Source organism: Vulpes lagopus, chromosome 12 (assembly GCF_018345385.1).
Source record: "Vulpes lagopus strain Blue_001 chromosome 12, ASM1834538v1, whole genome shotgun sequence".
Taxonomy (NCBI): Eukaryota; Metazoa; Chordata; class Mammalia; order Carnivora; family Canidae; genus Vulpes; species Vulpes lagopus.
The window spans coordinates 1438279-1463907 of NC_054835.1; the positions used below are offsets into that span (position 1 = coordinate 1438279).

Below are 25629 nucleotides of genomic sequence, written 5' to 3' on the forward strand. Positions count from 1 at the left end.
GTGTCTTAAAATCTTTGATGAAATTTTTTTATAAATGAAGCTGATGTGTGTAAAACTAAGTATGCGACCAACATCACATAGACAAGTTATTAGTATGACCATACTAGACCTGAACCTCTTCTCTTTGGGGTGTGTTTTTATGTGTGTGTGCACGTACATGTGTGTACACAGGCATGCACACATGTGCTATACCACTCTATCTCTCAAGGTAAAAAATATGGAAATGTTTTCTGTATTGGAAACCTTCATCTGCTAAATCAGGAGGCACATGATATCATCATATTCCGCTGTTCCTGGAAGGTGTGATCACTAGGTTAAGGTGGTGCTCTCCTTTGTAAAAGTAGTTTTCTCTTTGCATTTAACAAATAATATTTGGGGTGGTTCTTTGGCAACTTCCAAATACCCTCAACAACTTTCTAATGGTTTTAGCATCCTTGAGCATTGATGAGCCTTCCCTGAATTATTTGAGTTCATTCACATATTTTCTTTCTTTCTTTTATTTTTTTTAAGATTTTATTTTATTTTATTTTATTTTATTTTATTTTATTTTATTATTTTTTTAAAGAGGATGAAGCTCTATTGGATTCCAAAGAAGAGGCTATTTTTAAAAAATTTTTATTTATTTATGATAGTCACACAGAGAGAGAGAGAGAGAGAGAGAGAGAGAGAGGGAGAGACATAGGCAGAGGGAGAAGCAGGCTCCATGCACTGGGAGCCCGACGTGGGATTCGATCCCGGGTCTCCAGGATCGCGCCCTGGGCCAAAGGCAGGCGCCAAACCGCTGCGCCACCCAGGGATCCCCAAGACTTTATTTATTTATTTATGAGAGACACAGAGAAAGAGGCAGAGACATAGGCAGAGAGAGAAGCAGGCTTCTTGCAGGAGCCTGATGTGGGACTTGATCCCAGGACCCCAGGATCACAACCTGAACCAAAAGCTCAACCACTAATCCACCCAGGTGCCCCCACATATTTTCAATAGTAAGGTCACGTTACAGAGCTTTCTTCTTTTCTTTTACATTTATATGTTTCTAATATTCACTAACTTAAAGACAGTAATTGTAATGTATTTATTTGCTTTATCCTACTTTATCAAATAATTAAAAAATAACAGTATTGCAGGAAACACCCTTAATACGAATTTTATTTTATTGATCCTAGCAAATCTATAACAAAATCTTTATAAAATTGTAAATGTTAAGAAAAGGCACTGTTATATTTGTTTTTGAAATACAGATTTTAATTATGTAAAATTTCAGTGAGATAAAACATACATTAATACAATTACTGATAGGGTAATTAAGCATTCATTAATAAACTTGCACCATTTCTAAAATATAGATGATGCCACACTGCAATTTGTGTACAGCTTACAATGTACAAGCTTCTTTCAATTTGAAATAAGACCATAGTTTAATGTCAATATATAAAAGTCAGTGTGTAAACATCTAAATGAAAAGGTTCCAGAATATTTAGTATATTCTGAACTTTGTATAGATGCTTAAATTTTGGGAGAAACATTTACTTATGTAACTATAATAACTAGGTATAACATAAAAACAGATGTATATAGTATGAAATTATTTAAATCTGTACAGTTTCAAATTCCCATTTGTTGGTATTTCAAAAAAGTCAGTATTGTAATTAATAAACTACTGAGTGGAGTTTATGCAACTTTTTTTCCTCTTTGAACATGTTCTAATATATAAAATGAGTACTGTGTTCAAAAGTTAATTGGAAAAAATGTTTTTTCATATAGTTATGTTACTATTTGAACATAGGTTCATTTGTTTCCATATTTTCAACTCGGGGTCTTTGGGTCTTTTTTTCTTTTTGTTTATTTTTTGAATATTTAAAATATGTATAATGGTATAAAAGTCAAGATTATGTAAAAATGTACTCAGAAGTCTTAACTTTCATTCATGTTTCTCCACCCATAGGTAACCATTATTAGTGGTTTCTGGTTTCACAAAACAACAACAACAACAACAACAACAACAAAAACAATGTTTCTTTTTTTTGAAAATAGGAAAATACTCCTATATTTTTTTAATTCTCTTAAAATACAAACTAGCCTACGTACTGTCTGGTACTTTGCTTTTTTAACTTCCTGTAGATCATTTTTTAAAAATATTTTTATTTATTTATTATGAGAGGCACACAGAGAGAGAGAGAGAGAGAGAGAGAGAGAGAGGCAGAAGCAGGGTCCATGCAGGGAGACCGACGTGGGACTTGATCCTGGGACTCCAGGACCACATCCCAGGCCGAAGGCGGCACTGACCCACCGGGGCTGACCTGTAGATCATTTTTTCACATCAGTTCATAGAGATCTTTCTCATTCTTAATGGCTACATAGTACTTTCTATTTGGATGAGTCACGATTTATGATTTTTTTAATTGTCTTCTGTTGATGTATTTTTTGATTTTTTTTTCAGTCATTTGCTGTTGAAATAATTTTGCAATATAGAACCTTATGTGTACATTGTTTTAATTTAATGAAAGTGCATCTTAGAGTAAATTTTTATTAGTAGACTCCTCGATACATGAGGTAATTTTGCATATATAATTTTGTTATATTTGCCAAATTTTCTCTCAGTGTAATCGTAGAGGATATGAGAGTACCTGTTTCTCCATAAACTTATCAAGAGTATGTTGTCAAACTTAAGGATCTGATGGTAGTCTTAATTTATCCTTTGATGAATGAAAAAAAATTTTTCTTTTCATATGTTTAAGGGTAATTTTCCTTTCCTTTTCTGTGAACTGTTCTCTTCATATTTTTGGCTTTTTGGTTTTGACCTTTTTCCTTTTAGTTTTTAGAAGCTCTTTCTGTATTTAAGAGACTAACCGTTTGAGATATAAATTGTAAAGATTTCTCCAGGTTTGTCCCTTGTCATGTTTTTTCATCAAGTTTTTCCCTTTAAAGCTTCTGGATTTTGAGTCAGAAATGCTTTCCTTACACCCAGTAATAAAGAAATTTACACATTTTCTTTTATTACATGGTTTCGTTTTTCTGCTTTTAAATTGCTGATTCATTAGTGTTATATTCTAGCATATGGTATATGGTATGGGTCTGATTTAATCTTTTTCCAAATGGCTTTGTACTTGTCCCCAAACCATTCTTTGAATCGTCTAACTTTTCCCTGTGATTTGAGATGTCACTTAAATATCACATTTTCTTGTGTCTTTGGACTTCATTCAGCTTTTTATGTTCTCTTCCATGGGTTTTTAGGTTACTCATGCACCAATATCACATTTAATTATGTAGACTTTATTTTTTTTTATTTTTATTTTTTTTTTAATTTATTTATGATAGTCACAGAGAGAGAGAGAGAGAGAGAGAGAGAGGCAGAGACATAGGCAGAGGGAGAAGCAGGCTCCATGCACCGGGAGCCCGATGTGGGATTCGATCCCGGGTCTCCAGGATCGCGCCCTGGGCCAAAGGCAGGCGCCAAACCGCTGCACCACCCAGGGATCCCTAATTATGTAGACTTTATAATATGATTTGATACCTGATACGGCTACCTTCCCTCTCCAGTTCTTTTTGTGGATTTTGCTGTATATTTTTTTTTTTCATGTAAACTTTAGATTCAACTTCTGTAGCTATAGAAAAAAATTGGCTGTTATTTTACTAAGGAGAATTGACATCTTTATGATGTTTAGTCATAAACATGGGAGCCTGATGTGGGACTTGATACCAGGTCCCCAGGATCACAACCTGAACCAAAGACAGGCATTCAACCACTGAGCCACCGAGGTGCCCCTCAAGAGTGCTTTTTCTCAAGTTTTTTATTACAGGAAATTCAGACATACACAGAAAGAAAAATAGTGGTATAATCAACCCCCATGTACTATTTCCTAGATTCAACAATGTCTATTATTTTTTTAAAGATTTTATTTATTTGAGAAGGAGAGAGAGCATGAATAGAGAGGAGAAGTAGAGGGAGAAGTAGGCTCCCTGCCGAGCAGGGAGCCTAACAAGGAGCTTGATCCCAGGACCCTGAGATTGGGACCCGAGCTGATGGCAGATGCCCAACCAACTGAATCACACAGGTGCCCCTCAATGTATATCATCTTTAATAGCTGGAGTTCTTGACTTCTAAGCACAGTTCAGTTCATGGCTCTGTGTTTATCTGACTTCAAAAGGCAGTGTTTATCTGGTCATTCTGATTCACAGAAGAGTTTCTAGGTAAACTGCAGTGTTTATGAGTGACATTTATATAGTCTCTGAGAAATTCTTTTAAGTAGAGAGCTATTGTTCTTTGAACTCTTTTACATGGTTATTGTTTCAGATAGTAATTTGTAACAAATGAATAAAAGGAAATCTTATTCCCTGTCAAAGTATTATATTTAAAATAAAAAATTGGGGTACCTGGGTGGCTCAGCGGTTGAGTGTCTGCTTTTGGCTCAGGGCGTGATCCCAGGGTCCTGGGATCGAGTCCTGCATCAGGCTCCTCACAGAGCACCTCTCTCTTATTGCTTCTCCCTCTGCCTATGTTTCTGTCTCTCTGTGTGTCTCTCATGAATAAATCCCTTTTTTAAAAGATTTATTTATTTAATCATGAGAGACACAAACTGAGAGAGAGAGTCAGAGACATAGGCAGAGGGAGAAGCAGGCCCCTTGCAGGGAGCCCGATGCAGGACTTGATCCCAGATCCCGGGATCACAATGGAGCCAAAGGCAGGTGCCCAACTACTGAGCCACCCAGGTGTCCCATGAATAAATAAATTTTTAAAATAAATAAAAATAACTAAAAGTTAGGGGATCCCTGGGTGGCTCAGCGGATTAACGCCTGCCTTCAGCCCAGTGCTTGATCCTGGAGACCTGGGATCAAGTCCCACAAGGGGCTCCCTGCGTGGAGCCTGCTTCTCCCTCTCCCTGTGTCTCTGCCTCTCTCTCTCTCTCTCTCTCCCCGTCTTATCATAAATAAATAAATAAATATTTTAAAAAAATAACTAAAAGTTATAATCACAGTTATAAATTTAGAATGAACAAATGTCATAGATTTTAATTCAATTCATTAAGTAATGAGGGAGCCAGTAAGACAGTAAAACTGGCTCTATGTATTTGAGGAGCTTGAGTTTATGTAGTCCTTCTTTAAAAAAAAAAAAAAAAACAATGGGCAGCCCGGGTGGCTCAGCGGTTTAGCGCCACCTTAGGCCCAGGGCGTGATCCTGGAGACCCAGGATCAAGTACCCCACCTGGCTCCCTGCATGGAGCCTGCTTCTCCCTCTGCCTGTGTCTCTGCCTCTCTCTCTCTCTCTCTCTGTATATTCTCGTGAATAAATAAAATCTTAAAAAAAAAAATAGAATAAGATTGCTAGATCAGAAATAAAACTGGCTAATGTCTTATAGATAACTTTGGGTTATCTTTTCTACCAGACAGAAATCATTTGCCTATTCTACTGGACACAAATCTATGGGTTAATATATAACTTCATAGGGTCTGGGTATTTAATTAATAGTAAGTCAGTCAAAATCGTTTATTCATCTAGAAAATTAATCCTTAGGTGGACATGTTAAAACAAAGTTGGCAAACTAGAGTATGTGGGTCAAATCTAGCCTGGTCTTTGTTCTTTAGAATATAGCTATACTCACTTAGGTAGTGTCTGCGGGTGCTTTTGCACCACCATGACAGAATTTAGTAGTTGTGACAGACTAGTGGCCCACGGAGCCTAAAATATTTATTATGGGCCTTTACAGAAAGGTTTACTGACTCCTATATTAAGCAGTGTCTCAGGATGATATTGAAAGGACATTGCTACTAACTTGGTCTTCTAGGATTGGGATGATTTTTTTTTTAACCTGCATGAACACTCAGATGATAAAATATGCTCTGCCTGATATTTCTGTACCTAGTGAACCTTTTAATCCTCCTCTTTCTGTATTTTGACTTTACACTTGTACATATTTCTTCTCATTGATGTAGCTACCTTTCTAGTTGTCTTTGTATCTTTTCCTACAGTTCTGCCTTTTTTCTAGCTTTGTGTTTCACTTTTTCCTCCCCTCCTTCTCCTTAAACTGGCTATAATGTGTAATATTAATTAAATTTAGTACTGGAAAATTTTATACTCTCAGTCCTTAATTTTTAATTTAGATTAGTTCAAAGTGCTATATGTTTGCCTCAAAATACAAACCAGTTTGAGATACAGAATATTTGTGAATTTCATTAATCTCTTTTCTGCCGTCCCCCCTCCCAGTTGTGGCTTTCAGTTGAAGAAAAGTTCTCTACACTGCTTTAATTAAGCTAAAGGAGTGGGAAGAAGCATGGAAATAAAAGGACTCTCCTAGTCTGAAACTTTGTGTTAGAATATTTTAAAACCTTTTTTCAGAGCTCCTGGGTGGCTCATTCAGTTAAGTGGCTTAATCTCGATTTCAGCTCAGATTATATGATCTCGGCGTTGTGAGATCGAGCTCTTTGTTGGGCTCAGCATTGGGCATGGAGCCTGCCTAAGATTCTCCTTCTCTTTCTACCTCTCCACATTCTCTCCCCCTCTCTAAAAATAAAACTAAAAAACAAAAACAAATATTTTTTCATGGATAGTTTCTTGTAGGAAACCTAGGAAGCCTTAAAATAATTAGGAAGCTATAGATAGTTAGCACTAAGTATTGGTAGCTGCTATCATGTATGATAATATAGTCTGAAGACAATAAAACTACAGAATTAGAGTCCTGCTAACCTGTTTTCCTATGGGTTTTTATTTTATTTTATTTTTTTAATATATTTTTTTTTAAAGATTCCATTTATTGATGAGAGACACAGAGAGAGAGAGGCAGAGACACAGGCAGAGGGAGAAGCAGGCTCCATGCAGGGAGCCCTATGTGGGACTTGATCCCAGGTCTCCAGGATCAAGCATTGGGCCAAAGGCAGGGGCCAAACTGCTGAGCCACTCAGGGATCCCCTCCTATGGGTTTTTAAATCTAAATGTATATTTTTCTATTTAGAAAAGGTTATTTTTAGTGTAGACTTTCAAAGTAAGACCTTTTTATTCTCATATCCTGAATGAAATCAGAAGTGTCATGTGTATTAAAAAATAATTGTACCACTTAGTAAATAATATTTTTTCATCTTCAAGATAAAGCAGAAGGAGAGAAAGAACAATACTGACACTTTATATGAAGTTGTGTGCTTGGAAAGTGAATCAGAGAGAGAGAGGAGGAAAACTACTGCCACTCCCTCAATTCGCCTGCCACAGTCTGGGTCTCAGAGTTCAATGATACCTTCTCCTCCAGAAGATGATGAAGAGGAAGGTAAATTGTAGGGAGAGATTGATTTCTATTATGGGGTGGTACACCATGCACATCATTATAATTTTATCAGGGAATTGATAATTTGACATATCATTTGGAATTCTTCAGTAAATAGTTATGAGCATGCAAAGGACCAGGGGAGATTCAGAAATGATGAGCACAGGGCCTTCTGTAAGATAATTGTAGTCAAGTTGAAAAAAATGAGATTTATAAGTAGTGCTTTTTTAAAGATCAGGCTATGCTAGCTTAGTGTATTAGCACATTTTTAGAGCAAAATTGACATAGCTTTCACCTAAATAAATGTTCCCATTTTAACTGATTCATTTTACAGGGACAATTTCACTTGCCAAAATGTGGCTTCCTCACATGACGCAAAATATGTGTATTTAAATATACAAATTTGTTTATATAATATTGGATTTTTCACACTTATAAACATTAGGAATCAACCAGTTTTTTCTCCACCCCTCCCCCTTTTTTAAGGTTATATCCGCTAATTAACCTGTCAATCTCTGTTAAAAGCTACTATGTAGAAGTGGAAGGAAGGTAGGAACACAGGAAAAGCAAAAGTTTGGGAGGCATTTACTAACCTATAATTTTGTATGAGGACTTTTAATTTTTATAAAGAGGAAAACAGCTGATTATGATAGAAGGTCATATGAAGCACATGTCTATGTGGAGTTCACAGAAAGTGTTCCGGAAATTCATAGAGGAGAATCCATTTGTCATTGCCGGGAGGTGTGGTGGGGCATCATGAAGAGTAGTTTTTGGGGTATGACTTTTAAAGTGCAAAGAGAATTCAGCAGGGATAAATGGGTGGCTTGGGCACTTCTGGCTAAGAAATTGCATTAACAAAGGCCTAGAGGTGGCAAGAATGAGTTAAAAGAAATACTCATGATTATATGTGCTTTTTTTCAAGTTAGAGCAGGCCCTGACTTTCCAATTCCCATTGTTCCTGTAATTTTCACTTTTCCAATGACTGATATTAATGGCCACTTGTTGAAGCTTAATATGTGGTGGGCCCGTACTTTATTTCAAAAGTAAAGTAATTCTTTGTTTATATAATCCTCACAAACATTCTGAAAAAACAAGATTTAATATTATCCTTATTTTGCACTTAAGGAAATGAAATCTCAGAAAAGTGAATTTGCCCAAGGTCACACAGCTAGAAATTGGCAAGGAGAATCTTTATCCAGTTCTGAGAGTTAGTGGTCTGAGCTCTATTCTGTAATTGTCTTGGTGTATTTAGTTCACATAAAGCATTTTGAAGTGCAAAGAAAACATATGTATTTTGGGAGAAGTTAGAGATAAAATTTAAAATCTTCCGTCAAAGCCAATTTAAGCCACGTGTTAAAATTGGGAAAAGTGGACAATCACTGTTTGAGATCGTCTCCTCTGTAACATGTAGTCTTGAGACTTGCAGTTTACCTTCTAAGTCAACACTGCTAAAGATGGAAGAGCAAGTAATAGAGAACTTTTCTCTTTTAAACTCAGTAGTAAAAAAATAATCCCACCATAAACTGAAAAACATACTATTTTTATGAAACCAGAGAATGGTCAAATGCTGAATCTGAATGCTGCAGATTTTAAAGAACATCTGCCAGTTACAAAGAAATTTGGACCCAATTGAGGGATAACATCAGGACTGACATCTAGTTCTAATCTATAGCAGGCATACATTTTTCAGTGTAATTATGGAGTTCAGAGGGCCTCTAGTAATAGTTGTTAACTAGGAGAGATAAGGACCAAAAGCAGACCATGGGAGAGTTAGGGAACACAAGAACACAAATTCTGTAAAGGACGAAAGTGTCTTTTTTTGCCCACATTGGTTCTTTAGTGTATAACACAATTCCTGGTATTGTGATGCTCAGGAAATACTGGTGTGATGGGTTACCCCACCCTGCAATCCATCCCCATAGTGAAGGGCTAATGACAAGAACATGGGGCTGAAGAAAGCTGTGCAGCCATCCATCTTTTAATTCTCTAACCTAGTATATGGACCAGGGAGACTCATCCTATTGTCATGTGTTTACTCCCTAGAAAGAGGTAGTTATAGTCCTCTAGAGAGGTTCCTTATACATAGGACATTTGTGCTCCCAGGGCAGGAAGCCAGCAAGTATATAGGGGAGGTCTTCAAAAACAATATTCTGAAACTGAGGCTGCCTGCTCCCTTCTCACCCACCCTTGCCTTAGGTACATGGAGTTCTAAATACATATTTCAAATTACTACTGTCAAGATATGTTGAAGGCACCCAAAACAGTGAAAGAAAATTTGATAAGACAGGTCTTCCTAATCTCTTTAAAGGAATTGTCATCTCTAGTACATTTTTTTTATAGCTGTTGTTCCCCCAAAGAGTTGTTGTATTGATATTTGAATGAGTAGAGAATTACTTGAGGCATCAGTAATTCAAATCAGCATTTGCCAATTTTGGCAAAATAGTGAAGTTGGGAAAGTTTATCTTCTTGCCATTGAGCCTTTCTCTTTTCTTTATTTATACTATCTCCCATGTGTTCTCAAAGAGGTCTCACTTATATTCGGTATGTGTCTTCCCTATCTCACCATCAAAACTAATACTAATGTCAAAGGTATTATAATGTAAAGAAGTAATAAGTATAATGGATTTCTGAGTTATCGCTAGTAGAGATGCAAATTCATGCTGTAATCATTAAAAGCACTAAGATTCAAACTTTGTTTAGGCAGATTAAGCCAAAAAACTTAGAAACAGCATTGATGAGAACACTTGGAAACAAGTACTATTGTTCCCTAGTAGTGGAAATAAATTGTAGAACTGTTCTGGAAGGCAATTTGTCAGTAAGTTTCACAATCCTTAAAAGTATTGCACTTTTTTTATCCCAGGAAGTCCACTTCTGGGCATATACCCAATGAAAACAAGAGTTATGTTCATCGTGATACTATTTGTAACAGAAAATTGAAAACTCCCCAAATGTCCAGCAAAAGAGGATTGGCTATGTAAATATCTTAGCCCATGTTTCCTCTTTCATTACACTTTTAAATTCCTCTCACAGGCCTTTATCAGTGTCACTTTTTTCACTGTTTCCATATCTTACAATCTTTAAATTCTTATTTGAATTTGCTTTTCTTAATTATTAGAGTTAAATTTGAAATGACCTATTTTGGTCTTTTTAAATCTTTTTGTGTTTTAAATTAACGTATGCCACTGTAGAAAATTTAAAGTCCTAAAAACATAAAGGAGGAGGGAAAGAAATCATAGCTCCATCACTCAGAGACTATAATTGTTAAGACATTAATGTCTTAGCATAATTTATTCTAGTCTATTTTGATCATAAGATTTATCAGCTCCTGATATTTTTATTTTGTGTGGCATTTTGCCAGACTTAATGTAAACAGGTGTCATATGTATTTACATTGTAAACATGTATCATGTATCATAGTTTATTCAGCCTCCTTTTGCTGCTCTCCTATTGTTGGACACTTAAGTGGTTTGTAATTTTTTTTTTTAACTTGTAAACCAGACTGCTATATATTTTCATGGATAAAGCTGTTTGCTTTTGAAAAGGAAAAAGATACCATATTTTGAGTCCTATCATTTTATAATAAAATGGCTTTCTACTGCAGTTGACATAATGTGGACTCTATGGAAAGTGAAAGACAGAGATTACAGCAACATTCTACCTAGGACCATATTTATTTTCTTTGTATTTATATCTGTCTGCTAAAAGAGAGAACTAGAAATTATTACTTAATGCTCCCAGTAAAATCTTTCAGATTTGACTATTATGTTTTCATCCATTCTTCTGGCTAGCATAGCCACTTCTGTTACCCTTTTTTGTGTTTTTTGTTTATTAAAGATAATGATGAACCTCTCTTGAGTGGATTTGGTGATGTATCCAAAGAATGTGCAGGAAAAATTCTTGAAACATGGGGAGAACTGCTGTCAAAATGGTAAGTTAGAAGAGTTCTCCTTTTCATCTCTAATTCTCATTTTATGGGTAGGGTATCTTGCCCTAACTACAATATTCAATTTTGGAACCTATTATAAAAAGCAAAATATGAGGTTTGTGTTCTAGAATTTTTCTGTTCTTAGAGGTTTATAAAGATAAGTAGTAAATATCTGAAATCACCTTTCAGAATTTCAGAAACCTAATAAATTCTTATTGCTGCAGTAAGTATTAATTCAAACATGGAACATATGGAGAGAATAAATTGGGGAAGAGCTCCTTTTTATTGATGCAGTTAGGAACCACTGACTGATTAAGATATACGCAACAAGACAGTACACAATAATCAGGGAAGTTTGGTGGATGCTCACACAATGCATAGAGCCACTGTAGAGACATCAGGTGGGATTTTTTCCTTATCTGTGTTATGTACCAAAGTGATGGAGCAGAGTGTTAGGAACATGCTAGTATATTGACTACTCTAGTAGTATAGTAGTAGCTAGTAGTATATGGACTACTCTAACAATTACTTTTCCTACTGATACTTGTAAAACTCAGGAAAGTTCTTCTTAAGAGAAATTCTCAGCTCAAGAGATAGCTTGACAACAATGTTAAGAAGCACTAACCTATAGACTATCTAGAAAGGATATACTACCTTCAGGTATTTACTAATGAAACCAGAGAGACTCTGGTAAGTCAGGTTGGTGAGACATTTATGTAGTTTCCTTTTTCCTTTCTCTAGGATGCTAGTATATGCTGGAGCAGGGGGTGAGGTGGAGCTTGGAAGTGATCTGAGCACTTCTCTATTTCTGACTTTCTGATTGTTAGGTTTGTCATATAAGTTGCCCATGGGCTCGTTACTTTGGGGTCTGATTTTTCTCAGAAAATTTAACTGTTGAAGCCTTTCATTCTATTCTTAGAAAACTATTTCAGCATTTAAAAATCTTTCATGTCCTTAAGGGATAGAACTACAAACGGGCATGCATCTGCTTCTAGCACTCTCACAGTGCTTTACACTTTGGTGAAACGTGCTCCACATTGGGAAATGTCAAATGTGTACAGGAGGAGAATGCAAACCAAAGCATGGTTTGTCTTTACACAAGTGGTTTTAATAAATGAACTCTGCAAAAGCTCCCCCCACCCTGATACAGTTCTCATTTATTTTTGATATTCCCTTAGCAGTCAGGAGACAAACCTGCTGATGTTCTCATCACAATTATATTTTCAGTTCAGTGAATTTGGATGTTTAGACTGCTGCTGGGAGGCATTTCATCTGTATAAAAAGGCTTCTGCTCTAAAATAGAAATGTAATTGAATCTTGACATGATTACATAATAGTATATTTAAAATCATTTAGATAAAGCATTTCGACTGTAGATTTTATTAGATGAACTCACCACCATTTTATACAATTGCTTGGAATTTGTTTTGTTACCAAATTTTATTCATTTATTCATTCAATTTATTCTATTCTATTCCTTTACTTATTGATATTATGTCTGTCTCTCACTTCCTCAAATACATTGATGGAGTTTATATGTTTCTTTAGGGTGTTTAAAACTATTTTTTGCTAGTTTGAGTCATGTCTTCAGAAATAATAATAGTTTGTTTCTCTTCTTTAATTCATTTCATCTTTTTTCCCCCATCATTATTATATGTGTTCTGTAGGTAGGAGACGTTGCAATATCATGGAATTTTAGAGCCTAGTAGACCTGACTTCAGATCCTACTTCTCCTACTTCTAAGCTCTATGGTCTTGGGCAAGTCACTTAACTCTTCTTAGCTATTTCTTCATTTACAAAATACACAGGTCTCTAAAATTACCATTCAAGATTATTGTGAATTAAAAATAATGTTTTTTTACTAATACAGTAAGAATTAATGAATTTACCATATGCTAGGCATTGTGCTAAGCTGTTTATATAACAGTCTTATGAACTAGTATCCATTTTTAAAGATGAGGAAACGGTCTCAGAACACCTAACTCTGGGAAATGAACAAGGGGTAGTGGAAGGGGAGGTGGGTGGGGGGTTGGGGTGACTGAATGATGGGCAGTGAGGGGGGGCACTTGGCAGGATGAGCACTGGGTGTTATGCTATATGTTGGCAAATTGAACTCCAATAAAAAAATTAAAAAAAAAAAAAAGGAAACGGTCTCAGAGATTTAGTCAGCAATTCTAGTTAGTAAATGACAGACCTAGAATTTTTAACACAGTCAGGTCTAAGCCTAAAGTTGGTTTATTTAATTCCACATTAGATTTTAGTGGCAGTATTAGTAATAATACCTTTGAGCTCTAATTCTTCAAGTTCATTTTTATGTGACTCTTAGTGAATTAGAGAACTAATGTTGGTATAAAATCGTATGTTGAGGGTGGATAAAGTTAATACGATCAATGACATAAAATTATTTTCAGAATAAATTAATTTATATTTTTAATATAAATTAAGCTAAGATTAGCAAATAAACCTAGGATTGGGTTTTTTATTTGTTAAAGGGCCAGGTCTTAATACTTAGCCATAAATATATAGAGATCATAAATATTAGGCTTTGTGTCCCAGTAGTCTCTGTCAAAACTACCAACTCTGCTGTTGTAGTGGAAAGGCAGTCATAGACGATACATAAATGATTTTAAAAGGCTGTGTTTCAATAAAAGTTGATTTACAGAAGCAGGCCGTGGATCAGATTTGGCCCACAGACCACAGTGTACCAATCTTTAAATTAAAAGGCTTTTTGTTCTTTCTGCTCCTAACCCTTCAACTTTGATATAATTTTTTTCCAAGTAAAGATAAAACTATCTTTGAATTTTTAATAGCTACCACATTAGAGTACTAGCATCGCAGAATTAACCATTTTTAATGGTACTGTGCATTATTCTTCAGAATTCTGGGGACATTTTGAGAAAGGTCTGAGTCCTTTTTGTATTTTGAGAGTAGTCATTTTGTATCAGTAACTTCTGTTTAAATCTGATATTCACAGAAGCCTTTCCAGGTCAGGATCATGCTTTATTGACTCAGTAATGGTGGCTTTCAAAACACAAAGCAGCCAGGATATCCAACAGAGCAGAACGTTCATTGGTCCTAGAGTTGAGGACTGAGTCCTTTAATTGCCTTCCCTGATCTTCTTTCTCTTTCTGTAAAACTGGGGATACAAACTACCTCAGATGGTTGTGAAGATCAAATATGATTATATGCAAAGCACTTTATAAATTGGTACCAACATTTCAAGATAAGTTTTTTGCCCCCATTTTATAGATTAGATAAATGAAGCTCAGAGACTTTAATAATTTGTTTTGATGTTATAATGCTATAGTAGAAACTTTCTTACCCATCATAGTTATTCATAAATGTTCCCTGAATCAAGGTATCCTAAAAACCACTCAAAACTTTATTTTTATATTTATTTTAAATATTTATTTTAACTTAGAACGTATAAATACACATTTCACTTGTGAATTTTGATGCGGGGCCAAGCCCTTATCTTTGACTATGTGTCTGCTAATTGGAATTTTGCTCTGTTTTTCTTACATAAGACACAATCATGAAGCTGTAGTTTCTAGTTTTGATTTTTATTTAAAAAGTTAGAGCAGGGACGCTTGGGTGGCTCAGTGGTTGAGCATCTGCCTATGGCTCAGGGCGTGATCCCTGAGTCCTGGGATCAAGTTCCATGTCAGTCTTCCTGCATGAAGCCTGCTTCTCCCTCTGCCTATGTCTCTGCCTCTCTCTGTGTGTCTCTCATGAATAAATAAATAAAATATTTTTTAAAAAAATTAGAGCAATAATTTAAAGATATTTATGAAACAGTCGGACTGCACAATTCTTACCTCCACCCAATCATTTAGTTATCTTGACCACATCTAATTCAACAGCTTTATTTTTTTTCTTTATTAGTATGTTACCTTTATTAGGTACGTATAAGTTAGTCTAGTTAGTTTAGGAGTGCCTGGCTGGCTCAGTCAGTGGAGCATGCGACTCTTGATCTCAGGGTTGTCAGTTTGAGCGTCACGTTGGGTGTAGAGATTACTTAAAAATAACATCTTTTTAAAAAATAACAACACTCTTTAGAGAATCTTTCTTTTTTTTTTTTTTTTTTTTTTTTTTTTTTTTTTTTTATTTATTTATGATAGTCACAGAGAGAGAGAGAGAGAGAGGCAGAGACACAGGCGGAGGGAGAAGCAGGCTCCATGCACCGGGAGCCTGATGTGGGATTCGATCCCGGGTCTCCAGGATCGCGCCCTGAGCCAAAGGCAGGCGCCAAACCGCTGCGCCACCCAGGGATCCCTAGAGAATCTTTCTTTAATCCACTTACAGATTATGGCTTTATTTTTAGGCATCTCAATTTAAGTGTGAGACCAAAGCAGTTGTCATCCTTAGTAAGAAGTGGTGTTCCTGAAGCTCTGCGAGGAGAAGTCTGGCAGCTACTAGCAGGTTGTCACAACAATGACCACCTAGTAGAAAAATACCGAATCCTCATTACAAAGGTAAGGGGCTGATAATTCAGCTTCAGCATTAATCATTTTAGAAATTTGTTAAGAAAATATCACTGTGGCTATTTGATTTCAAGGAACTTTTTATAATTCCTTTATCTAATATAAGAATAGAACGTTTATATACTCTTCCAGCCCAGAGTTGTTTCTAGTGTTGGCATAGAAGAGAAGGAAGGTTTTCTTCCTTGATTGGCTTTACCTCAGAGACAAAGGATGGCCTCTATTTATTGTGTATCTAATCTGTTTTGAATGTAATTGTATTTGTGGTCAGATCACTTATGCTATACAGTATGAAAAGCTTTCTTTTGTTTATTTTAATTGTTTTCACACTTTACAGAAATGTGTTCTTTGTAGGTAAGGTCTGGTTCTACTTTCTACAATTGGGAGAACATGATTTTATTCTCTTTAGGTGTATTCCCTTTGAGTTCATTCCTCTGAAATGAAGATTCTTATTTTTTATAGTATCCCCTCCCTCCTCAAGTTCATGCATTCCTCAAGGTTTTGCAAGCAAAGCAACAGAAGTATTCTTTGTACAGCATACAAGAATTGAAAGTAATTTTCTTCAAGATTAGATGATGCTCTGTGCCTTTGTGCCCATCTCATTGGTTTTAAGTTTTTGTTTTTGTTTTCTCACATTCTTAAATTATTTATCTTTGGAAAACAGTTTCTTGGGATCCCTGGGTGGCGCAGCGGTTTAGCGCCTGCCTTTGGCCCAGGGCACGATCCTGGAGACCCGGGATCGAATCCCACGTCGGGCGCCTGGTGCATGGAGCCTGCTTCTCTCTCTGCCTGTGTCTCTGCGACTCTCTCTCTCACTGTGTGCCTATCATAAATAAATAAAATAAAATAAAAATTTAAAAAAAAAGGAAAACAGTTTCTCCAGTCCCAGACCTAGGTTCTGAATGAATTGATCAGAACCCTTAATAAATAAAACTTAAGCATATCTCAGTGTGAGAAAAGGTAGGTTTCTATTAAACCTTTTATTTCTATTTCTATTTCTATTAAAACCTTAGATGAATAGTATCTCCATAAAACTGTTACTTTAAAAAACCCTTATAGGGGAAGAATAGCATTTGAACATGAAATTTGACCTTTCTCATCAGAAAATAACTTACTTGATTAAAATATTGGTGTTCTTCTCATCATTTTATTTGTAGACAGATTTTTTTTTCTTTCAAGAATATTCTGATTCCCTCTGTCAAGTTGCTATAATTGTTCAAACAGCATTTATTGAGTGTCCATTACAACCACAGTGCAAGAGCTCAGAAGTGAAACACAAAGCAATGATTTGTCATTACAAAGTCATATGGTGGTCTGAAATCACAGTGAGAACAAAGGAATGATTAATTCAGCCTGTGAGAACAGGAGTCTTTATCAGTAATGTAACATTTAAGACCAGTTCCAGAAAAGAGCTCCCCAGCCCTGGAAGGATGGAAGAGCATTGTACTTGTAGTGTGAATGGAGACATAGCTATAGGTCTAGCTAGCAAAGGTACACTAGGTCTAGCTAGCAAAGGTACACCTACTTGGGTGTAACTTTTTTTCTACTGCTGACAGATTATATTTTGGATATATGATTCTCAGTTGTAGCTCTGTCTTTCCAGTTCTTCTTATGCAGTCCTCTGAAACATTTGGTTGAAAATTATTTCTTAAATGGTTTTGGTGTAGTTTTTCAAGACAAATAAATTAAAGACATGAAGTATCCTGGTTTTCTGGTTCCATGAAAATGGTGCTTAACCTGGTAGTTATATGATGTGTAAAAGATCGTTTTAGTAACAAATCTAGTATATTTGATTAATGTTTTATATATGCTGGTGTCATGTGCTTTTTATTTCACATTAAACTTTATTATGGGGGATCCCTGGGTGGCACAGCGGTTTGGCGCCTGCCTTTGGCCCAGGGTGGGATCCTGGAGACCCCGGATCGAGTCCCATGTCGGGCTCCCTGCATGGAGCCTGCTTCTCTCTCTGCCTGTGTCTCTGCCTCTCTCTCTATATATATATGTTTATCATGAATAAATAAATAAAATCTTTAAAAAAGAAAACTTTATCATGCAGCTGGCTTAGAAAGATTTCTCAGGGATGTGTAATTGTTTAAATTGCTGGTAGATTATCAGAAAATACAAATTATTTAACCATCATAATATTGGTGAATGCTTTTTGTTTTACACTGCAGCGTTATTTAATATAAGTTGGATTTTCTTTTCAGCCTTCCTGGAAATAATATTTATTATTGTATAGGAATGGTACTTGGCATTTTAAATTTTGTTCTGAATTTTTTTTTAAGGGAAAAACTACTTTAAAATTCTTTTAATTTATTTTCACAGCAAGGTATAATTTACATAGGCTAAAATACACAATTTTGAAGCATACAACTCTCATATTTTACATATAATACACTGCTGTGACTACTACTAAGAGGAAGAATATATCCAACACCCCAAAAAGTTATTTCTGTCCCATTCTAGTCATAACCACCCCTTCTCCACCCTTTAATAACCATTATTCAAACTCTTCCCTTCCTGTCATTGGTTTTGATTGTTCCTGAACTACATTTAAATGCAATCATATAGTTGTGCAGCATATACTTGTTTATATGTGACTTCTTTTGCTCATCTATTTTGGGAGTGTATCAGGAGCTCATATTCATTTTTTTGTTTTCATTTTTTTTAATTGCTGAGAGTATTCCATTGTATGAATAAACCTCACTTGAAAAAATCTATTCAGCTGTTATAGATGTTTGGTTTTGCTTTGTTCTTTTCCAATTTTAGCTGTTATGAGCAAACCTGCTATGAGCATTCTAGTACTTAGCAAATATTATGCTCTGAGTTTGTCTCCATCAAAATTCATGTGGTGAAATTTAATTTCCAAAGAGATAGTATTAGTATTAGGAGGTGGAGCCTTTGGGAGGTGATTAGGTCAGAAGGACAGAGCTCTCATGATAGCAATTAGCACCTTTATAAAAGATGGTCCAAGAAGATCCCTCATCACTTTCCATTATTTGAGGACACAATAAGAAGTCAATAATCTACAGTGAAGGAGAGAGTCTTCATCAGATCCCAACCATGTTAATATCCTGATCTTGGATTTCCAGCCTCCAGAACTGTGAGCATTAAATTTCTGCTGTTTTTAAGCCATCCAGTCTGTGGTATTTTGTTATAGCAGTCCAAATAGACTAAAACAGCAGGATATTAGTATACATATATATAGACAATAATATTTACCTATGTATCTGTATTACTAGCTTCTAGAAATTTTTAATTCTTGACATGGGCTCTTTGTCAGATACATTATGTTCTGAAATTTCACATGTGATATTACTTTAGAGGTTTTTTATTTTATTTTATTTTTTAAGATTTTATTTCCAGATTTTAACCTCTTTATTTTTTTTTAAAGATTTTATTTATTCATGAGAGACACAGAGAGAGACAGAGACAGAGACACAGGCAGAGGGAGAAGCAGGCTGCATGCAGAGAGCCTGACTTGGGACTTGATCCTGGGTCTCCAGGATCATGCCCTGGGCTGAAGGCAGCGCTAATCCGCTGAGCCACCCAGGCTGCCCTTAACCTCTTTATTTATTTTTTTAAATTTTTATTTATTTATGATAGTCACAGAGAGAGAGAGAAAGAGGCAGAGACACAGGCAGAGGGAGAAGCAGGCTCCATGCACTGGGAGCCCGACGTGGGATTCGATCCCGGGTTTCCAGGATCGTGCCCTGGGCCAAAGGCAGGCACTAAACCTCTGCGCCACCCAGGGATCCCCTGCCCTTAACCTCTTTAAATAGTGTTTTACTAAAACATCGTTATATGTGTTCTAAATCTTTTACTTTTATGGAGTAGTCTCAGTAGTATGATTGTTGGATCAAAGGGTAACATGTTTTTTAAGCCGATTAATTTTTATATTTAATTTTCTTATATCAACTTTGGTTCTCTGAAAGGCTGTTACAATTCATAATTCACCAACAATGTAGCAAAATACCTGTAGCCCCATATCCCAAATAGTATTACTTATCAGTAACTGTATTTAACTTTTTGTTCTCAGTGGATATAAGTGATACCAGCATATCTTTGGTTTGTAGTTCTCTACCAGTAATTTTGAGGGATTTGCTCTTCTGTGAGTTAACCTCTTCATCTTTATTAAACGTAAAATCTCAAAGCCAAGAAAATCATTTAAATAAAAATTATTTACCAAAAGGAGAACTCTCTATATTATGTACATTAATCCTTCAATTCCTTATTGACTTTATTGATAGTGTCATGCCATACAAAATGTTTTCAGTTTTTATGTAGAAAATTGTCTTAAGGTCTTTCCTACCTTTAAGTTTTATAAGTGCAGTTTGTAAGATTTTCTTGCAAGATTTTTATTGTATTTGTTATATATTTATATCTTTAATCCATCTGGAATTTATTTTTGTACGTGGCAGCCCAATTTTACTTTTTCCGAAATAGATAACCAGTTGTGCTAGTCCTGTTTTCCTACTGAATAGAACTATCATCTTTGTTAGATCTTAAATTCATTCATATACTGAGATTGAGTTCTGGATTTTTCTGTTCATTGATCTATTTGTGTATGACTCTTCCAATACTGTTTTGGTTAAAGAGGCTTCAAGTTATGTTCTGATACCTGGTAAAGAAAATCCTTTTTTCACTATTTCTTATTTTTCTTGTCTATTCTTGCCTATTTAATCTTCCTTATAAACCTGAAAATCATTTTCTTCGATCTCACCATCACCTCCCTATTATAAAGTTCCATAAGTATTCTGATTTGAATTTTATTTTATTTACATATTTATTTAGGTTATAAATTACATTGTTATAGTATCTTTACATCTAAGAGTATGATATGTCTTACTATTTGTTCAGATCTCATTTTATATCTGTTAAAGACTTCAGAGGGCAGCCCGGTGGCTCAGTGGTTTAGCACCGCCTTCAGCCCAGGGCCTGATCCTAGAGACTCAGAATGGGGTCCCACGTCGGGCTCCCTGCATGGAGCCTGCTTCTCCCTCTGCCTGTTTCTCTGCCCCTCTCTCTCTCTCTCTCTCTGTTTCTCTCATGAGTAAATAAATAAAATCTTAAAAAAACTTATTTAAAAAAAAAAAGACTTCAGAGTTGCCTTCATTTATGTCTTATATGTCTTTTTTGGTTAAGTTTATTCCTAAGAATTATCCTAGAGTGTTCTTGCTATTGCAAATGGGGTATTTTTATCCCAATTTTTATTTCAGGATGCTAATTGCTACAAAAGAGAATAGACATTGGGGTTGTTGTGTTTTGTTTTTAATTCTCTATCCATCTGCTTCTTGATATTTTGATTAATTCTCCTAATTTTATACTAGCTAGCACCTTTTAAAATTTTCAGGTATGTAATTATATCAGCACCAAAAACAGTTGTAATTCTTTTTTTCATTGTGAGTTTCTGATTTTAATTAAGGTGGCTTTAGTTTTTTTAATCTTTTGGAAGGCATGCTATTCATTTTTGTTTTTTTTGTAAGTAATTTTTGTTACATGTAAGTGATTTTCTTCCATTCCTGGCTTTGAGATTTTATTAAGAATTTTTACTAAATTTTATCAAGGTTTTTTTTAGCCCCTAATGTAATTTTTACAAATTTGGAGTAGATACATAATCTATCCACATTATGATAGACTACTTGATATTGAACTTGGCTTTATGGAATACATTTTTACAGACCAAAGACTCCTAAATTCTTTTTCTATTCTTTTTAGCCTTTGACCAAAGGCTAGTCAAAGTCTCTAGATAGAACTTCTCAGATACATTGGGGAGGAACCCTAGTAAATAAGCCACAGGGACTCCCATGGCCTGTCTTACCCCAGTTGTAAGACCTATAGCTCTTTGGGTCTGGTGAATCAAATAAATTGCATTTGATAATGAATAGAAAAAGAGACGCTCTCTGATCTCCAATCTCCAGAATCAGCCTCTGGTCCTTCCTTTTGGTTATTTTTCATCTTTTATGTCAGCGACGCGCTCTGGTTTGTTTGCTTGCTTGCTTAGTAACAAAGATTTATGTCAGAGTTGCTTCCTTAATGGATCTTTTTAATAAAAAAATAATGAAATAACAACATATTCTGATGATTCTCATTCTTGCCATCCAGTCAGCCTTGTGTTTTCTGAAACCTGTTTGCTTTTGTTTCTGTAGTGGTTTTATTGATAAACTTCAGTGATAGAATCTTTTTGTCATGAATTTCAAGTTTTTATTCAAAATCTTAACTAATGACAGGTCATATAACCAATATTTACATTTTTATTTTTTTTTTTATTTTTATTTATTTTTTTTTTCAATATTTACATTTTTAATTGTTCATCCAAGGAAAGTCCTGGAGGCCGAGTTATAGTTTACCAGTGTGGAAAAATAATTTAAATATCTAATTATAATTTCATTATTATGCAGATTGTTTTGGTTTTAATGAGAAATATCTAGTAGATTTGATAATAGTCAAAGATTCATTCAATAACACATAATCATAGAACCTGCCTGTGGATACCAAACCAAAACGGAGTCAATTTAGCAAAAAGAGCACTGGACATAGAGTTAGAAAGCATGAGTACAAGTCTCAGCTTTGCCACTAGCTTACTGAACTTAAATGACTCTGCACTTGTGGCCATACATTTCCTCTTCTCTGAAATGAGGTTGGTAAGTAAATGGTTGATCTTCCTTTAAGCTTAAACATAATAGAAAATTAGATATGTAACATGTTTGAGTCCTAACCCCCAAAATAGCCTGTGAATCTACTGTGTCACAACTGAATACTCTTGCTATCTAATTGTATAGGAAAATAGATTTTGAGTACATTTTTAAGAACTATATCATGTGCTTCTATATAGCAGTTGCTGTCGTCAGTCTGCTACAGATTGAATGTTTCACCCTAAAATTCATATGTTGAAATCAACCCCTAAAATGTGATGGTATTTGAAGGTGGGCCTTTGGGAGATTACTAGGTTGAAAGAGAGCAGCCCTCATGAATGAGACTAATATCTTTATTAAAAAGACCACAGATTGCTCCCTTGCCTCTTCTACCGTATGAGGACATAGCAATAGATGGCCATAGGTCCTCATGAGACACCAAATCTTCCAACACCTTGATTTTATACTTCCTAACCTCTAGAACTGCATAAAATTTCTGTCCTTTATAAGTCATTCAGTCTGGTATTTTTGTTATAATAGCCTGAATGGACTAAGACAAGTTTTCTTCAAATTGTTATTTGTGAAAATAATATCAACTCTCCATATCCCATCTCTGTAATGTCATGCCCCCTCTATTGAGTTTCTGTAAGTCCTATATGTCAAAGGAGTTCTAAAGGTTTCCTGAATTACAAGACTGGAAACATAATAGGCTTGATCCTATTAAAAAATCTGATATTTGAACATTTTTGATCTGCAGATAGGCAACTTCATATGCATCAACCTAATAATTAAATAGGGAATTAAACAGTTACTATATTAGGGTTTTACTTGAAACATCTTCCCGTCTAAAAGCAGAAGTGGCTGTTTGTCTTATTAGGAATTTGTTATTTAGTTAGCAATAAATACCTTTGTCAGCCTTGTGCTAGGTTTCATGGATATGCCCATGAAATAAAATGTACCTGCTCCCTAGTTTGAGAAAAACTATAGTCTAATGAGGGAAATAAACAATTAACCATTTATAATAAAATTATATAAGACTTACAGAAGAGAAAATACATATTGCCATGTGGCATGTAACAAGAAGAACATCTCATCTAAGGATTCAAAATGGTCTCTTGTTCAGAAATTATTTAGGAAAAAAAAAGAAATTATTTAGGGAAGGGATTTTGGGGATGGGATAGGGTGCTGCATTGCATGTGTGATATTACAGGTCAGTGGGAAAAACATGTGCTCATGAGTGAAAGAGAGCTTGACAATTTCATAGAATGTGAAAGGAAATAAGGCCAGAAAAGATAGGTAAGGGCTGAATCTTCGAAAGCTTAAATAAGGCATATTTGAGATTTTTGGCAATAGAAAGTCATTGAAACATTTTAAGCAAACAGATCATATATTCAGGTTTAGAAGGCACTTTGCAAAGTGGATTAAAGTATATATCTAAAGGCAAATTGTCTTGATTCAGACCCTTTTTCCTACTGTATTTAAGCCATTGACATTGGGCAATTTAATATTAGACTTTTGTTTCCTTATCTGTAAAATGAGATGATAATGGTAACTTATTTGTAGAGTTGTTAGACTGAATGTAGATAATGCATGAAAACACTAGGTAGAATTTTAACACATAGTAAATATAAATTATTGCTTATTGTTATTATTTTTTTTGTTTAAGATTTATTCATGAGAGACACAGAGAGAGGCAGAGACATATGCAGAGGGAGAAGCAGGCTCCCTCCGGGGAGCCTGATGCGGGACTTGATCCCAGTACCCTGGAATCACGCCCTGAGCCCAACTGAACTTATCCAAGCACCCTTATTGTCTATTTGTATTATCTTACTAGTTTTAGAATGGTCATTCCAGTTACTTGAGGTTGAATGGAGTAAGATTAATTGAACTAAAACCTGTTAGTAACTTAGACAAGAGATGGTTGTGACTTGGATTGGAGTAGTGCAGAACAGATAGAGAAAGATACTATTTGAGAGAAGTTTCAGAAATAGTTGGCACTTGGTGACTGAGTGAATGTGGGATATGAGGAAAGAGTAAAAGACGAGTCAAAAGACCTCAGGTTGGTTGTGGAATGACATTGATACAAATACATCCCTGTCAGCTGCACTAAAAATCTCATGTTAATTAAATAAATCTACACTTAAAAGCTCATTTTTACTGAATAATAAGTGGATAATGCCCAAAAGTGAATCTTAGGAATTTGAAGGACAGAGAATGATTCTTTCTTCTCTTTAATAATTAAGCCACTGAATAGGTGGAGAGAATAAATATAATTTGAACAGTCATTTCCCTTTTTTGTTTCACGTTTCCTCTTTTTGTATTTCCTTTTTAGTTCTGTTACTTTGTTGTTTTCATTTTTTCATATTAAGTTGAGCCATATAGAAGTTGCCAATTTTGTGGATCAGAAAATATTTAACCAGAAGTGAAATGGTTAAATATTGACCATTTTACATGGTTCATTATATTCTCATTCTGTAAGAATTTTTAACCAGGGCTCTGAAGGCCCATTTTGAGTTAGATTGAGCATCAAAGCCTGTCTGAAAGAATGTTGCTGTTATGGCATAAAAACAGGTAAAACTGAGCCCCATAAAGTAGGTGATGTAAACCTGGCATCATTCATTCAGTGTGGCTCTGGGAGGACATCTTGTAGCCAGAGTGTTTTTTAGCTTTACCAAAAGGGACATGTTATATATTATTCTGGCTGTTTTTTTAAACCTGATTATAAAAATGGTACTGTTGACCCTTGACCAACATGCAGATTAGGGGCGATGACCCCACACACATTTGAAAATCCATATACAACTTTTGACTCCCCCAGAAATTCACTATTAATAGCTTCCTGCTGACTGAAGGCCTTACCAATAACATAAACAGTTGATTAGCACTGTATTTTATTATAATAAATACTGTATTCTTAAAGTAAGATAGAGAAAAAAATCATAAGAGAAAATACATTTATGGTACTGTACTGTTTGTCAAAAAAAATCCACTTATAAGTGGACCCATGTAGTTTAAACTGATATTATTCAAGGGTCATCTATACAAAGAAATTGGGAAATTCAGAAAATATAGAATAATGTTTAAAAAAAATTGTAATCCCATCCACTAAAAAGCATCAATTTCCAGTGTGTTTCCTTCCAATGATATATACACGGAAATACTGTTTTTTACCAAAAAACACAAATATACCCTGAGATTGCATTATTTTAAAAAGGAAACGTGTAATGGATGGATCTAGCAAGTATTACGCTAAGCAGAATAAGTCAGAGATAGACAGATACCATACGATTTCACTCATGTAAAATTTAAGAAACAAATGAGGAAAGGATTAGGATGGGGGCGGC

At 35.1% G+C, this 25629-nt stretch overlaps 1 protein-coding gene across 1 annotated transcript in view; it reads left to right on the forward strand.

Moving 5' to 3' along the window:
• Positions 1-25629, forward strand: part of RABGAP1 (RAB GTPase activating protein 1) — a 110210-nt gene that overhangs the window by 8286 nt on the left and 76295 nt on the right. Inside the window, exons 5-7 of the mRNA XM_041727118.1 lie at positions 7073-7247; positions 11079-11172; positions 15494-15644. Of these exons, the coding sequence (XP_041583052.1) occupies positions 7073-7247; positions 11079-11172; positions 15494-15644 (420 nt within the window). The remainder of the gene's footprint in view (positions 1-7072; positions 7248-11078; positions 11173-15493; positions 15645-25629) is intronic.